This window comes from Peromyscus californicus, unplaced genomic scaffold, assembly GCF_007827085.1.
Source record: "Peromyscus californicus insignis strain IS unplaced genomic scaffold, ASM782708v3 Scaffold_5__1_contigs__length_169319896, whole genome shotgun sequence".
In the NCBI taxonomy this organism is placed as follows: Eukaryota; Metazoa; Chordata; class Mammalia; order Rodentia; family Cricetidae; genus Peromyscus; species Peromyscus californicus.
Window position 1 is genome coordinate 67507511 of NW_026294573.1, and position 14798 is coordinate 67522308.

Consider the following 14798-nt stretch of genomic DNA (forward strand, 5'->3'; position numbering starts at 1 on the left):
ATGAATAAGTCTAGTTTTCTACAGAGAATAATCACATGTTCTAATTACCATTTTGGTTATACGCATAATTAATAATATTCCATCTTAATGGGACACACTGAATCTTCAGACAGTTATAAGCTTTAACTATGCATACTGCCAAACCCAGCCGTCAGTACGCTGCCAAACAAAGGAGTCCTGATGTAGTGTTGGAGTGTGAGAACAATATGCATACCTCTGTACATGATACAGTGGAAAAATTAATCGCTTTTTCTCCTCTCTAATGTTCCTCCATACTAATTTTATGTTATTTGATTGATCACTTATCCTAAATTACATAAACACACACTCACACACAGATACAGCCAAATGATCTTGCGGGCAATAAAAACATGAATATACATGTGACCCAAGACCCAAGGAAGACAAAAGCATTTTGGTCTGAACTTACTGATTGTAAACTTTCATTCTCTCTTAGACAAGCTGTGTGGAGCTCGGATTTCAGAGTTGCAATGTGATTTCGGTGCGACGTCATTTCCTTCTCTAATGTAGAGATTCTAGCACTTGCAAGCTGGTAGACATCCAAGAAACTTTTAATCATGGCCTTAAGAAATAAAATTAATGTCACTTACAATTCACATAAAGTTGTCCCCAAAGCAGAATTTCTGTCATTTGAAAGCAAAATCACGAAAATAAAAAATAAACAATTTTTATAGTTTCTAGAAAATAAAGATAAACCTCCCATTCTATATGGCAAACAATCCCTGAGGAAGCTCCAGGATGGGGTGGGGGATAGGCCCTTGCTGTGTAAGGGGCCGAGTTCAATCCCAGAACCCACGTAAACAGTTAGGCATGGTGGTGCCCATGTATGGCCCTGGTTTGTGGGGGACACAGGAGGATTCATGAGGATCACTGGCCACCTTAATACTCTGTCTCAAAAAAGCAAGCTGAATGGCCCCTAAGGAACAATACTGACTGCCACATGTGTACATGTGCACATATGCCTCCACATGTGCATACATACTTGCACACAGGGATGCACACATGTGCAGAAAGATAAACAGGTTTGGGAAAATAATAATTGAGTCTTTATTCCAGAGGATTTATTTAAATGAGATGTACTTTGATCTATTGTGCTTAAAATTTAGAACACAGGTTTTAAATATGACACACTTCTTTTCTGTACTAAAATTAAATTCAGGTTGTAATTTGACCTAAATTTCAATCTTGTAAGAGACAACACATGGGTATATGAATAACATATTAATATTTCATAATGAGCTGAGTTAGTAAAACTTGCAATCTACCTAACAAATGTTTTGAAACAAAAGAGCTCAAATAATCCTGTGACTAACTGCTGATTCCCATACTGAGAGAAAAGAGTCATTATGTCCACCATATAGCACAGAGGTGTCCTCAGACACAATCTGCATAGTGGTAATAGTAGAAGCAGGTGCTGGATAACTTACCATCTTCCCTACACAGTACAGACTGGGGGATGCTGAGCTCTGCAACATGGCTGAACCATAGTCTATAGACTTTTCCTTAAAAGAAACCTTCAGTGAATTTTAACCCAAAGGGATTCTATTATATCCTCTTCAACTAATCTTGCAAAATGCTTCAAGTACATCAACATTAATTCAAACATTTCAAAGATATGTCCAAAAACAGTATTATAGTATTTATGAAGGAAATGTTCCTACTGCAGACACGCCGTGCAATGACAGACAGAGGCTAAGAATGTGCAAATTACATTCAGTCTGATGGTCTGGACTGAAACAGCCTTGAGAGACCAGGTATTTATTTTAGCAATTCTGAATGCATGTGGAAAATAATTTAGTGAACAAGTAAGAAATAGTGTTAAGTGTCTGAGAAGCAGAAGCAGGCCAGTTACTAGAAAATTCAGGTTTCCCTTAAGAAATTCCTATTCGCCCTCAAACATCCCTCTGAGACAGCAGCTCTTTCAAGAACCATCTACAAAGCCCAAAAACGGTAGTTAGCTTCTGTCCTCGCTCCCTGTGGGCTGCTCACACTGGCTTTGATTGTCGCGTTCATTGGAGATATTTATTATGTTACATGTTTTTCTTCTTTACCAGACAAGCAGTCTGTGAGGCCAGGCTCTGTGTCTACACGTGTCTGTATCCCCGAGAGGGTAGTCCACAGTGGGTATTTGAGTAAATGAGTGAAGTAACAACTTTTGAAGAATGTATTAATTAAAAATTAGAAGAGATGAAAAACTGCAATCTACCTATTGGTATAAATTACCTTATAAAAAGAATAAAGATACTTGGGAAATGCCATCTTCACGTCCAATCTAATGGATAAATTATTAATCACATTTTTTCTCAAGTTGGAGGGGAGAAGCATCATTACATGTATAAAAGAGAATACCTAAATGTAAATTCTCTGCCCAACAGTAAATCACGATACAACCTGGGGTGTGGGTAGATATCCCATGTCCTAGCCTACCCCCACCCTGAGTCATTTTAAAATAAGTTTATATCTAATACTAACAAGGTATTTCCTGGGGTGTCAAAAGTATGTAAAACTCAAGCACAAATGAGGCTGGAGATGTACTTCAGTGGTCGAGTGTATTTATCCCCAAGGTGGCAAAAACATGTGATTGCATCTGTTTCTTCCTATGTCCAATCTCTCTTTGTTGTTCTAAGTTCATTTCTCTTCTCCAATGAGATACTAAATCCGCCCAGTTCTTGCTCTGTTACATACACAGCACTGTGTTCTCAGGAAATACCACACAATCTCCGGGGCCTTCATCTCCTCCCTTGCTACATAAAATAGGAATAAAAGTAACTTTCTTGTCTACTTCCAAACTGTTGTGAGACTCATACAACTAAAACACATAATGTTTGTTAGCTATTTACTACAGTCAGGAACTGTAGTAGAAGCTTTATTGAATCTCTTTATAGTAATCATACAGGGCAGATAGTGTCTTCAATCTAATTTTTCAGGGTAAAGCAGAAGGACATTACCAAGCTAGTAATGTGGCAATGAGATTCAAACCAAGGAACGTGTAAAGCAAAGCTTTTCTCCTAACCCTCTAATTGTATTGTATCTCTTACAAGAAAGGCTTCTAAAGTGATAAACTCCTGAATCCCACGGTAATACTATTGTTCTATTTTAACTTCTGCAGTGAAATCCTAATGACAGAAGCTCTGATAGGTGATTCACATATGTGCGTACACACATGTAAACACAAGTACATATGAATATATTCTTGCTATATAAGGATCTAAAATGTATAAATGACTGAAAACATTCCTAACTGCTTATTGAATGAAAATGGGAATTATTCTTCAATCAGCAAAACGCTCTTAATCATTTCAATGTTAAGTCACAAAAGTCACATCCTTTAATATTTTGAGATGAAACAGTTCAATATTTTAAAAGCAATTCTGTTTCCTAAATTTGTAAAAAAGTATTTCCTGAATTCTTGGATGTAAAAGGAATAGGTAATATGAGATCCTTCAAAACTCGTTTTGAAAACATAAAACATTTAAGGACTTAGAAAACAGCTCTCCCAGCTTCCATAAGGTCCTGGGTTTGAACCAATACCTCAAAATGAACCAAATGATGAAGTACAGGATGCCAGTGAAAAGCCAGTTCCTTGACAAGGAGAAGGGTGCCCCGTTGGCATAAGACATAAAAATGGTGATCTGAACTAACTAAGTGGAGGGGGGAGACAGGGAACAAGCATCTCATGACTCCTGACCAGTCCTCTGAGCTGACGCTCTCACTACATGCCCTATTCCCATATCCAGTTACCACGGTTTCACACGAGGAAAAACAGAACAGCAAGAGACCCTGTGCAGCATGCCCAGAATCTGAGTGTCCTATGTCATCATTCACCCCAGGGACTTAGTCTATATGCTGCAATGAAGTCTGTACCTCAGAGGAGTTCACATAGCTATCTAAGAAACAGGGGGAAAGTTTCTGGACCAAAAAATGGTAAACATTGTTTTATAGATAAAATGTAGTGTTAACAACTGACATTAGCAAGGTGAGAGCAGCCAGACATGTAAAATGCCCCTCTGTCTCCATTACTTTTCTCCTGCTGTGATAAAGCAACATGACCAAAAGCAACTTAGGGAGGAAAGGACTTAGTTTATCTCAGAATTCTCAGGTCATAATCTATAACTGAGGGATGTCAGGACAGAGGATGAAGGCAGGAAACTGGAAGCAGAAACTAAGTGGAAGCCATGGAAGAAGGCTCCTCACTGGCTTCCTTCTTATGGCTTGTCAGCCTGCTTTCTTATACCATCCAGGTCCCCTTGCCTAGGGATGGTACCACAGCAGTGGGCAGGGCCCTCGCACATCAATCATTAATCAAGAAAACGTTCTTTTCCCAGATAACTGAAACTTGGATCAACCTGACAAATAGCTAGCCAGAACATCATCTATTCATTGTAAGGAAAAATATGTGTACTTCAGAATGCAAAATATTCTGTAACACAAGAAGTGAATGTCATTTGAGGACAAAAGTGTTTCCTCTACTACTTCTATACTCCAGATTATGTAGCAGTCAGACTTCCAAACCAACATCAGAGAAAATGCAATCACTAGAGTCCTGACCTAAGAGAAGAAATTAATGAAAAATACCCTAAAATCTGAACACTAAAATAGTGAACCTTTTGTCACACTGTTGAGTAACTGGGAAACAAAAACCTCTAACATTTCACCTAAATTTATAAATATTTTTCATTTCTATGTTCTAAAAGACACCAGGTAAAACTAATATGCCAAAAACACTAAACATATTAAATATAGTTAATTTCCACAAAAATAATTACTGTTTTAAGAATTCATGTAAATTAAATGACTTTTAATACATTAAAAGATCTTAACTATACCATGCATACAAGACACTCAAGTAAATGTTATCTATTATAATAACCATATCAAATTAGGAAAATTAGTGTAGCAAATCATGAAAGATTAAATATTTCTGAGAAGTGTCAGTATTAGACATAAGGTAAAATATTTTAAATATATTTTTATAGATAGTAAAATAGGTCCTTTCTAAAGAAACATCTAAAGTCTAATCAGTAGTTATTTGCTACAACAAAACTTCTCGCTGACAATAAGACAGTACTTATGATACCATACCTAAGGAAGACAGTCTTACAATGGTAACTTATAACTTTTCATATCAAATTTGTTGACACCTGGAATGAATCAAAAAATAGAAACACAAATGAAAACAGCAATATAAAGAATCAATGAAATGAAGAGTTGGTACACTGAAAAGATTAATAAGATGGACAAACCTTTAGCCAAACTAACCAAAAGTAAGAGAGAAGACCCAAATTAATAAAATCAGGAGTGAGAAGGAAAACACTACAACAGATACTGAGGAAACTCGGAGACTCATAAGAACATACTTTAAAACTATAAACTGGAAAGTCTAAAAGCAATGGATGAATTTCTAAATGTACAGGGCTATCTTAGGGATACCATTGCTGTGCTGAAACACCAAGACCAAAGCATTGGGGAGGAGAGGTTATGTGGCTTACACTTCCACATCACTATTTGTCATTAAAGGAAGTCAGGACAGGAACTCAAAGAGAGCAGGAACCTACAGGCAGGAGCTGGCACAGAGGTCCTGGAGGGGTGCTGCTTACTGGTCTGTTCCCCATGCTTTGCTTAAACTGCTTTCTTACAGAAACCAGAACCACCACTCCAGAGGAGACACCACCCACAATAAGCTAGGCCTTCCCCCATCAACCACTAATTAAGAAAATTCCCTACAGCTGGATCTTATAGAAGCATTTCTCAATTGAGTCTCCCTCCTTTCCAACAACTCAAGTTGACATAAACCTAGACAGAACAATGATCTACCAAAATTAAATCAAGATGAAAATACTTTAAGTAGACCATAACCACCAATGAGATATTATAAGCAGTAATTTAAAATCTTCCAGCTTAAAAGGGGAAGTGGTAGGTGAATGGATCAATATATCACAGGATTCTAAGAGACCCTAACACCAATACTCCTCAAATTCATTTGCCAAGTAATAACTGCAAATTCTTCTGTAAAGCAAGACAGTCATCCAACAAAATGAAGCAATTATATGCCAGTCTCTCTAATAAATATAGACGTAAAATTTTTCAATAAAACACTTTCAAACTGAAATCAAGAAACATCAGAAAATTACCCACCATGATAAGGTTGGCTTCATCCCAGAGATGCATGGATAGTTCCACAAATGTAAACAAATAAATATAAAATGAATATAATCCACCACATAAATAAATCTGGGACAGAAACCACATGATTATCTCATTCGATGCAGAAAGGCCTTTGACAAAATACAAAATTCTTTCATGATAAAAGTCCTGGGGTATCCAGGGATATGAGGCATATAACTCAACATAATAAAAAGCAATAAACAATCAGCCACAGCCAAAATCATGCTACATAGAGAACATCTCAAAGCATTTCCACTACAATCAGGAACATGACAAGGATGCCCAATCTTTCCATTCTTACCCAATATAGTACTTGAAGATTTAGCTAGAGCAATAAGGCAAGTGAAGGGGATGAAATGATTTAAAATAGGAAAGAAAGAAGCCAAAGAATCTTCATTAGCAGGTGATAAGATTCTATACCTGAAAGGTTCTAAAGAGTCTATCAGAAACCCTACCCTTTATAAACACATTCAGCAAATAGCAGGATACAAAATTAGCACACAAAAATCAGTAGCTTTCCTATACCCAAAAACCAAACATACTGAGAAAGAAATCGGGGAAGCAATCCCATTCACAATTGCCTCAAAAAAGTAACAAATCTAAAGACAAAGACATGTATAATAAAAACTTTAAAAGACTGAAGAAAAAAAAAGAGAGAAATTAAGAACATCTCTGGTGGAAGCCTCCTACCCTCCCAGAGGCCATGCCAGCATCCTGAACTCAAGGCCACTCCAGCCAAAAGACCAGAGAGGAAACAGAAACCAAGGAAGGAAACACTCATCCAACAAAGACAAACCCAGAAATGGGCACTTACACATATAATCACTCGAAATCCAGATACCTAAATGTTGGTGTAAGAACACAATCAGCAAAGCCATGTCATCTCCAGAGCCCAGCCATCCCAATACATCAAGTCATGAATATTCCAACACAGCTGAAGCACAAGCAAATGACGTTAAAACCAACTTTATGAAGATGTTAGTGGGCCTGTGTGGTTTGAAAGAAAATGTCCCCCGAAGGGAGTGACACTATTGCAGTAGGTGTGGCCTCAAAGGGGGAAGTGTGTCACTGTTGGGGTGGCCTTTGAGGTCTCTTTTGCTCAAGTTACACTCAATGTGGTAGACAGTTAATTTCCTACAGCACTTAGGGAGAGTGGCCCATGCACCTCGCCTGGGCCATATAGTAGAGCTGGCCCTGATGGTGTAGTTGTAGCAGAGCCCACCCTGGGGCATAAAAGCAGCAGATCTGACCCCGCTCCTTGCTCATTGCTGCAAGGGGTGAACTAGCCAGGGCTGGAGAGCTCACCCTGGTGGTGAGGACAAGGGAGAGCTGGTAAGCTGACCAACCCTGCAACTACCCAGGCCAAGAACCAGGGTTATGAGTTGGTCCATTCCATTCAAGATCTGCTGGAGCATGTGAAGGGACCCATCCTACAGGCCCAAAGCTGCAGGATCTCCAAGACATGGGGCAACAACAGGATATCCAAGAGGAGTCCCAGTGTGGGCCCAGCATCAATAGTGGAGCAGAAACCAGAGGCCTCAACCAGACCAATGACTCTTTGTAATGAACACGTGCAAATAAAGATATATGAACAAAATGGTTTACTGCATGACTGATTCACTGTGTCACACTACAGCTTCCATGATGAGACTGATTTTTTCTTTTTTTTTTTCTAAAATTTTATTTTATTTAGGGAGAAGTTGCAATGGCAGAGGGTGGATACAAAGGAAAGGGGAAATGAATGGGATAGAGATGCATGATGTGAAAGACACAAAGAATAAATAAAGAGAAAGTAAAAAGAGAAGAAAGTCTCCCAACCAAAATCAGACTAGAATCAGATGGTTTTAGCTCAGAATTCTACCAGACTTTCAAGGAAGAGTTAATACCAATACTCCTCAAATTGTTCCACAAAATAGAAATAGAAGAAATGTTGCCAAGTTCATTTTATGAGGCTACAGTCACCCTGATACCCAAACCACACAAAGATTCAACAAAGAAACAGAATTACAGACCATATCCCTCATGGGCATTGATGCAAAAATACTCAATAAAATACAAACCGAATCCAAGAACACATCAAAAACATCATCCACCATGATCAAGTAGGCTTCATCCCAGAGATGCAGGGATGGTTCAACATGCAAAAATCTGTCAATGTAATCCACAATATAAACAAACTGAAAGAGAAAAACCACTTGATCATCTTATTAGATGCTGAAAAAATCCAACACCCCTTCATGATAAAAGTCTTATAGAGATCAGGGAGACAAGGAACATACCTAAACATAATAAAAGCACTATACAGAAAGCCGACAGCTCACATCAAATTAAATGGAGAGAAACTCAAAGTGATTCCACTAAAATCAGAAACAAGACAAGGCTGTCTACTTTCTCCATATCTATTCAATATAGTACTTGAAGTTCTAGCTAGAGCAATAAAACAAGAAAAGGAGATCAAGGGGATACAAATTGGAAAGGAAGATGTCAAACTTTCTCTATTTGCATATGATATAATAGTATACATAAGTGACCCCAAAAATTCTACCAGGGAACTCCTACGGCTGATAAAACCTTCAGTGAAGTGGCTAGATACAAGATTTAAAAGAAATTAAGGATGACACTAGAATGTGGAAGTACTTCCCATGCTCATGATTGGTATGACTAATATTGTAAAAATGGTCATCCTACAAAAAGCAATCTACAGATTCAATGCAATGTCCATAAGAATTCCAATGCAATTCTTCACAGAAATCGAGAAAATAACCTTAAATTTCACAGGTAAAAACAAGAAAACCAGGATTTCCAAAACAATCCTGAAAAATAAAAGAATTGCCAGGATTGTCACCATCTCTATTTTAAGTTATGTAATGGAACTACGGTAATAAAAATTGCACAGTACTAGCATAAAAATAGACACATAAAATCAATTATGTTCAACGGAATATAATTGAGGACCCAGATAAGATCCCATACTTATCACAATCACTAGCCATTAGAGACATGCAAAGCAGACTCACACAATAAGGTATCTATATATCTATATATATTTAGAAACTGACATCTATGAGTATAGCTAGAAAGAAACACGGTTATGACCTCAAAGGCTGATGAGGAAACACAGCAACAATTCTCACACATTGATGGTGAGAATGAAAAGCAGTACACTCATTCTGGAAAAATAGTCATACTCTTACATATGGCCCAGCAACCACATTCCTGAGCATTTACCACAGAGAAAAACCTGGGACCACATAATCAGTGCACAAGTGTTCATAGCAGGTTTATATGTGGTAGTCAGAAACTGGAGACAACAAAAATATCCTTCAATGGAGTAATGGTGAACAAGATAATCTACTGGGACATGTCAAATTGTGGATGGAATTTAAAAGCATTAAACTGATTTTTAAAAAGCCAGTATGAAAAGGTCATATCCCTAACACATACACAGTCATCTGATAATGTGGTTGAGAAATATACATATAAACTATACCATATCTGTCAGTTTTCTCATTTGATGGTTGTCCTAAAGCTTCATGAGATACAGCACTGAGGAAACGGACAGAGGGGACACAGGAATGTCTGTCACTACCTTGGCACCTTCCTGTGAATCCATAATTATCTCAAAACTAAAAAGCAATCTACAATATTCTAATATTAATCAAGATAACTGACCTTCTGTTTTTCTGTTTGGGTGGTAGACAAAGTGCACAGGAAGCATAAATTCAGTATGAAGCATCCCAGCTTCGGACTGGCTCTTCTAGCCATATAAAAGTTCACTGAGGTATATAGACTTTGGGTCTAGTTAATTTCACTTTGTGGTGTTTATTTTCAAGTTCTTTACAATAAAGTTTTCACTTAAAAAATAACTTAAGATGGTGCTTTCCTGGTAATGCCATTTACTCTGTGAAAGCCATTCAAAAAACATTGAAACAATTAATGTATTGCTTCTCCATGCAAACAAGTCACAGAACTTGTATCATTTCAGTTGTGTTTTGGTTTGTTTCTACATACACACACACACACACACACACACACACACACACACACACACACACACACACACGTGAAAGTGAATAGTGAATCCAAATTCATTTTTCCTCTTTTGGCATTTGAAATGGCCCCAGACTTGACTTAGCTCATCACTCAAGATTTTTTCCTGGCACTCTCTTTGAAGGATGTAAATATAGTAGCTTTTCAGGTATGAGAAGGGCCTCGTGGGAAACCACGTTCAGCAGAGTTGCAGAATACTTTTGCAGCAGACTTTTTTAGAACGATGTTTTCTTTTTATCTTGTTCAGACTCTAAACTTTTTTTTTTGGCTTCCACTCAACCGTGGCATATACAACTTAAATGTGCCAAAAATAAAACCAACTCTTTTTCAAATATGTTATTTTCAATCAGAATTGAATCAAAGCCAATTTTAAGGCTAAGTGCAGATGCTAGGTTGATGGTGATTACTGCTCTTACTGTGTTGGAGGCTAACATAATGGAGTACTAAAGGGTTAATGACATATAGAGAAGAAATCACAAGTTGGATTCCTACATGAGTACAGAAGAGGGACTGAAGAATGATTGAGGGCTGGGGGGAAGTTCCTATTGGACACCATTGCACAGAGACACGAAACCATGAAAAGCATCAATAATAGTGGAAAAATTCAGAGTAGTATGCTTCTCAAAAGATACTGCCAGATCAATAGCAGCCTCAGTTGCAACACAACAGTCATAATAAATTACCTTGCTTTGGGAACTTCGAACTTTAGGTATCTACAAAATGCTTATTATCTAGATAAGGTATAGGTTGCCAGCGGGCTTATTAGTGTGTTGCAAATAGAACGTGATAAGCTGAGAATGGTGCACCCAGCAGATGACACAGAATTGTGATGGGTAAAGAAGAAACCTAACTCTATTACTTTAGCTCTCAAATTATCATAGTCACCATTTTTAAGCACCTGCCACATTTTGACAGCATTAGGCATTTTATAATGGAGATTATTAAAGTTGTGTGGGATTCCATTGACATGTGGATAAGACACACTGTGTAAAAGTATATAAGTTTTATTCCATTGTAATGGTGTGATCTGGAATTAGAGTAGTTAAACCTTGTTCAAATGTCAAAATCATAACACACAGTGGTGATATATAGAAATGCAACACAAACTTTTGACAACTAAGTCTGCTCCTTGGAGATCATATACTTTGTTTTCCAACTTTTAGTAAGTAACATACACCTGTGTGGGATGAATTACACTACTCACTCACAAGGACATTCCCTGAGTACATTAAATAAAGCGCACATATAAGCCCGAACATAGCCTGTTTTGTGACACCATGTATAATCTCTATCTGTACACAACCCTGAGTACCCACTAGGTTCTAGGTGCTAATAGAGTGCTTTAAGTCAGCCAAAGCCCTGCTAACTTGGGCATCCTCGTGAGACATGTAATAAGCAAATAGATTATTGCTCTGTAGGAAAGTAAATCATGGTAAGAGCAATACAATGTAAAATAGAGAAGGAAGGCTGTTTCCTACCACAATGTAAAAGAAAAAGGAAGGTTGTTTCACTAAGTAATGAGAAGTTTCTTAAATTAATCATGAAACAAGACATTAACAGAAGGACAGAGGCTCATGAAGATTTGGGGTGAAGGCAGACATACAAAATAAAGAGGCCAGCAAGCATAGACACTATTCCTTTAGATCAAGAGGGGAGACTGGGAAGAGTCAAGAAGTAAATGAAACTTATAATGCTCATGATGTTCCTGAAACTTACAAAGCTTACAAGGTCTCTTCTCAAGGTTACTTAAGCAGTGACAGTTGCTGGGGGTGGAGGACTCTCCAAACAATAAAGTTGCCTTCGCCGGGCGGTGGTGGCGCACGCCTTTAATCCCAGCACTCGGGAGGCAGAGCCAGGCGGATCTCTGTGAGTTCGAGGCCAGCCTGGGCTACCAAGTGAGTTCCAGGAAAGGCGCAAAGCTGCACAGAGAAACCCTGTCTCGAAAACCCAAAAAAAAAAAAAAAAAAAAAAAATAAAGTTGCCTTCAAGGATGCAGCTTTTATGATCTGCCATTCATGTTGGAGTGGGCTTTTCACTGATGCAGCTACCTTTGAGTTATCTGAAAGAAACCCCTTACCTGGACTCCTATAAACTTCAAAATTCTTTCTTCTAGCTATTTAGAAATAAATTTAATGCATGACCATTTTGGTATAGGACTTAGTGGTTCTAAGGTATCTCTGATCCCCAACTAAAGCAACACATTTACTTTCTGTACACTATGAAAGAAAAACACAGGAAGACTGCTATGAAATCCCACGTAAGCTCATGATGCACAGGGTGGAAGAGTTTCAGCAGAAGAACAAGAACACTGTAGCTCAGTGGAGGGTGAAACAGTAATGTGTGTCACTGTGTGGAGTCTGCTTTGTAACCAAGTTCCCTTCTTATGATGCCTCACCCAAAGTGCTTACAGTCAGTATACTCGGTCATTCAAGACTGCTCAGAGTTTGGGAACATGAGAATATACCGTATAGTGAATAACATCATCATTAGGAGATAGGGCAGCATTCTCAATAAAAACTTGGAAACCTGGCCAGGATTAGTTTTGAAGGAAAATCTTTATCATCACATTTTATGCAGTGTAATTATTTAGATATTTCACCTATATAGTTTTGAGAGTGTCTGACATTTACAGTTTTTGATGTGAGGTTGTAGGCCTGAGTGATGAAAATAATTCTTAAAACAAAATGTATCATTTGGACTTGATATACATAATCATTATACAGGAGTGTGTTTCAGTGGAGTATATGCAAATCCACATATTATTATTATTAAAAGAATTGTAATAAATCATTTCGCAATTCATGATTAAATATCTAGCATGGTATTTATCTAGTTTTAAATGTGCTATATATCAATAAATATAGTGTTACCATCAAGTTCTGGATGGTAACCAAGAATACTGTCAAAAGCTTATAACGTTTGGGAGGTCTATGGAACCCCATTGGTCAACAACTCAAAAAAAGATAACCCATTCCCAATACTGAGAGCTTTTTAGTAGCATATGGCATCTAGTTTTGGTATTGCCTCTCCCCTTTAAAGGGTAAGTCCACTGAAACTACACACACACACACACACACCCCTTCCTCAGTAGTTTCCATAAGGCTCGTTCAAAAGACCTTTAGCGTTACTTATCCCTTCCTATACACTCTCCTCTACTTATATGTGAGTTACAGAACATGGATAAATCTAGCATGTACTGAATTGGAAGTTTCATCTCTATTGACTAGCTTTTATTGTCCTGGAAGGTGTTATGAACACTACCTAAGGAGAAAAGCAATCATCAGTCTCACTCAGCTATGAATTCTGCCCGGCAAGATACAGTCACTAATGCATTAGTGGCATGAATGTTATGGGTGTGACCAATCACTTTTTTAATTGGATTTAAGGCATGCTACATGAGATGGAACCTAACGCTGTCAATATGCGCAAGAGCCTGTTGGCTAGATAAGTCAAAGGCCCTACGAGGAAAACTTACTACTCTTATTCTGTTAAATGGACATAGTAATGACTCTTAATGATATGTTGCTATACCTATAGATTAGGGTTATCACTCAACCCTCATCAGAGAAGCCTCTTCTTTCCGTAGATGGTAATTAACACAGAATCTCACATTGATCAATATACCCAAAATAAGAAATATCAGAATACTCAGTCATAAATAGGCATCTCTCCCCTCAAGGTTTGGGGATCTAAGTGGAAGAGGGGGCAGAAAGGCTGTTTAGAGCCAGAGGTAGTGGATGACTTCAAGGGAACAGTGCCTTCCAGACACAACAGGGTAGATGCATGTAGTGGCTGTGACAGCATGCACAAGACCAAGCTCAAGACAGACAAAATCCCTGCATGGAAGAGAGGAGGGAAGTAGGACACAAAGCCCCGCCCCTAGCTGAGGAACTGTTGGTATTTGATTGCTGATGGGAGTGGGAATTGGTATTTGATTGCTGATGGGAGTGGGAAAGTCAGTAGAGTGAACCCTGGTATATCAACCACACTCCAGGGCAGACTTAGTGCCCAGTAGTGGTTGGCCAACACAAACTGGACTTGGTGTGTTATGTTTTTGCTTTTTTTTTCTAACAAAAAATGAGAGTGACAGAGAAAGAGAGAGAGAGAGAGAATGAGAATGATGATGGGTGGTAGCGAGATGAGGGGGGATGTGGGAGGGGTTGGAAAGGGAAGGAGTATAATCAAGATACATTGTATAAAACTAAAGAATAAGTGAAAAACTTTCTTCAATGTTACTCAAAGTACACAGCAAATATATATAAAGAAATGTGCCTAACTGCCAATTAGTGTGCTAATTAATACAACCAAACAAATTAAGTGAAGGAGTACTCCTTTAAAATAGCCTGGGGTACATGCCTGAAATCCCAGAATTTGGGAGACTGAGACAGAATGATCACTAGTTAAGGAACAGCCTGAGCCACACAGCACCTGCTTGCCACACAAGGGCCTTTCTTTCCTCAGTGACAAGAAGCGACAAGTTCAAAGGAGTCCCCAGAAAGGCACAGGGTACAGCAAGGAGCACATTCTATAAGCTCCATGGTCACCCATCTACCTCACTTTGG

General features: G+C 38.2%; 1 protein-coding gene across 3 annotated transcripts in view; it reads right to left on the bottom strand.

The window, feature by feature from the left end:
* Positions 1-14798, bottom strand: part of Ccdc171 (coiled-coil domain containing 171) — a 314303-nt gene that overhangs the window by 44533 nt on the left and 254972 nt on the right. For all 3 annotated transcript variants that reach the window (XM_052716877.1, XM_052716878.1, XM_052716879.1), the window contains one exon: positions 431-583. In XM_052716877.1, the coding sequence (XP_052572837.1) occupies positions 431-583 (153 nt within the window). The remainder of the gene's footprint in view (positions 1-430; positions 584-14798) is intronic.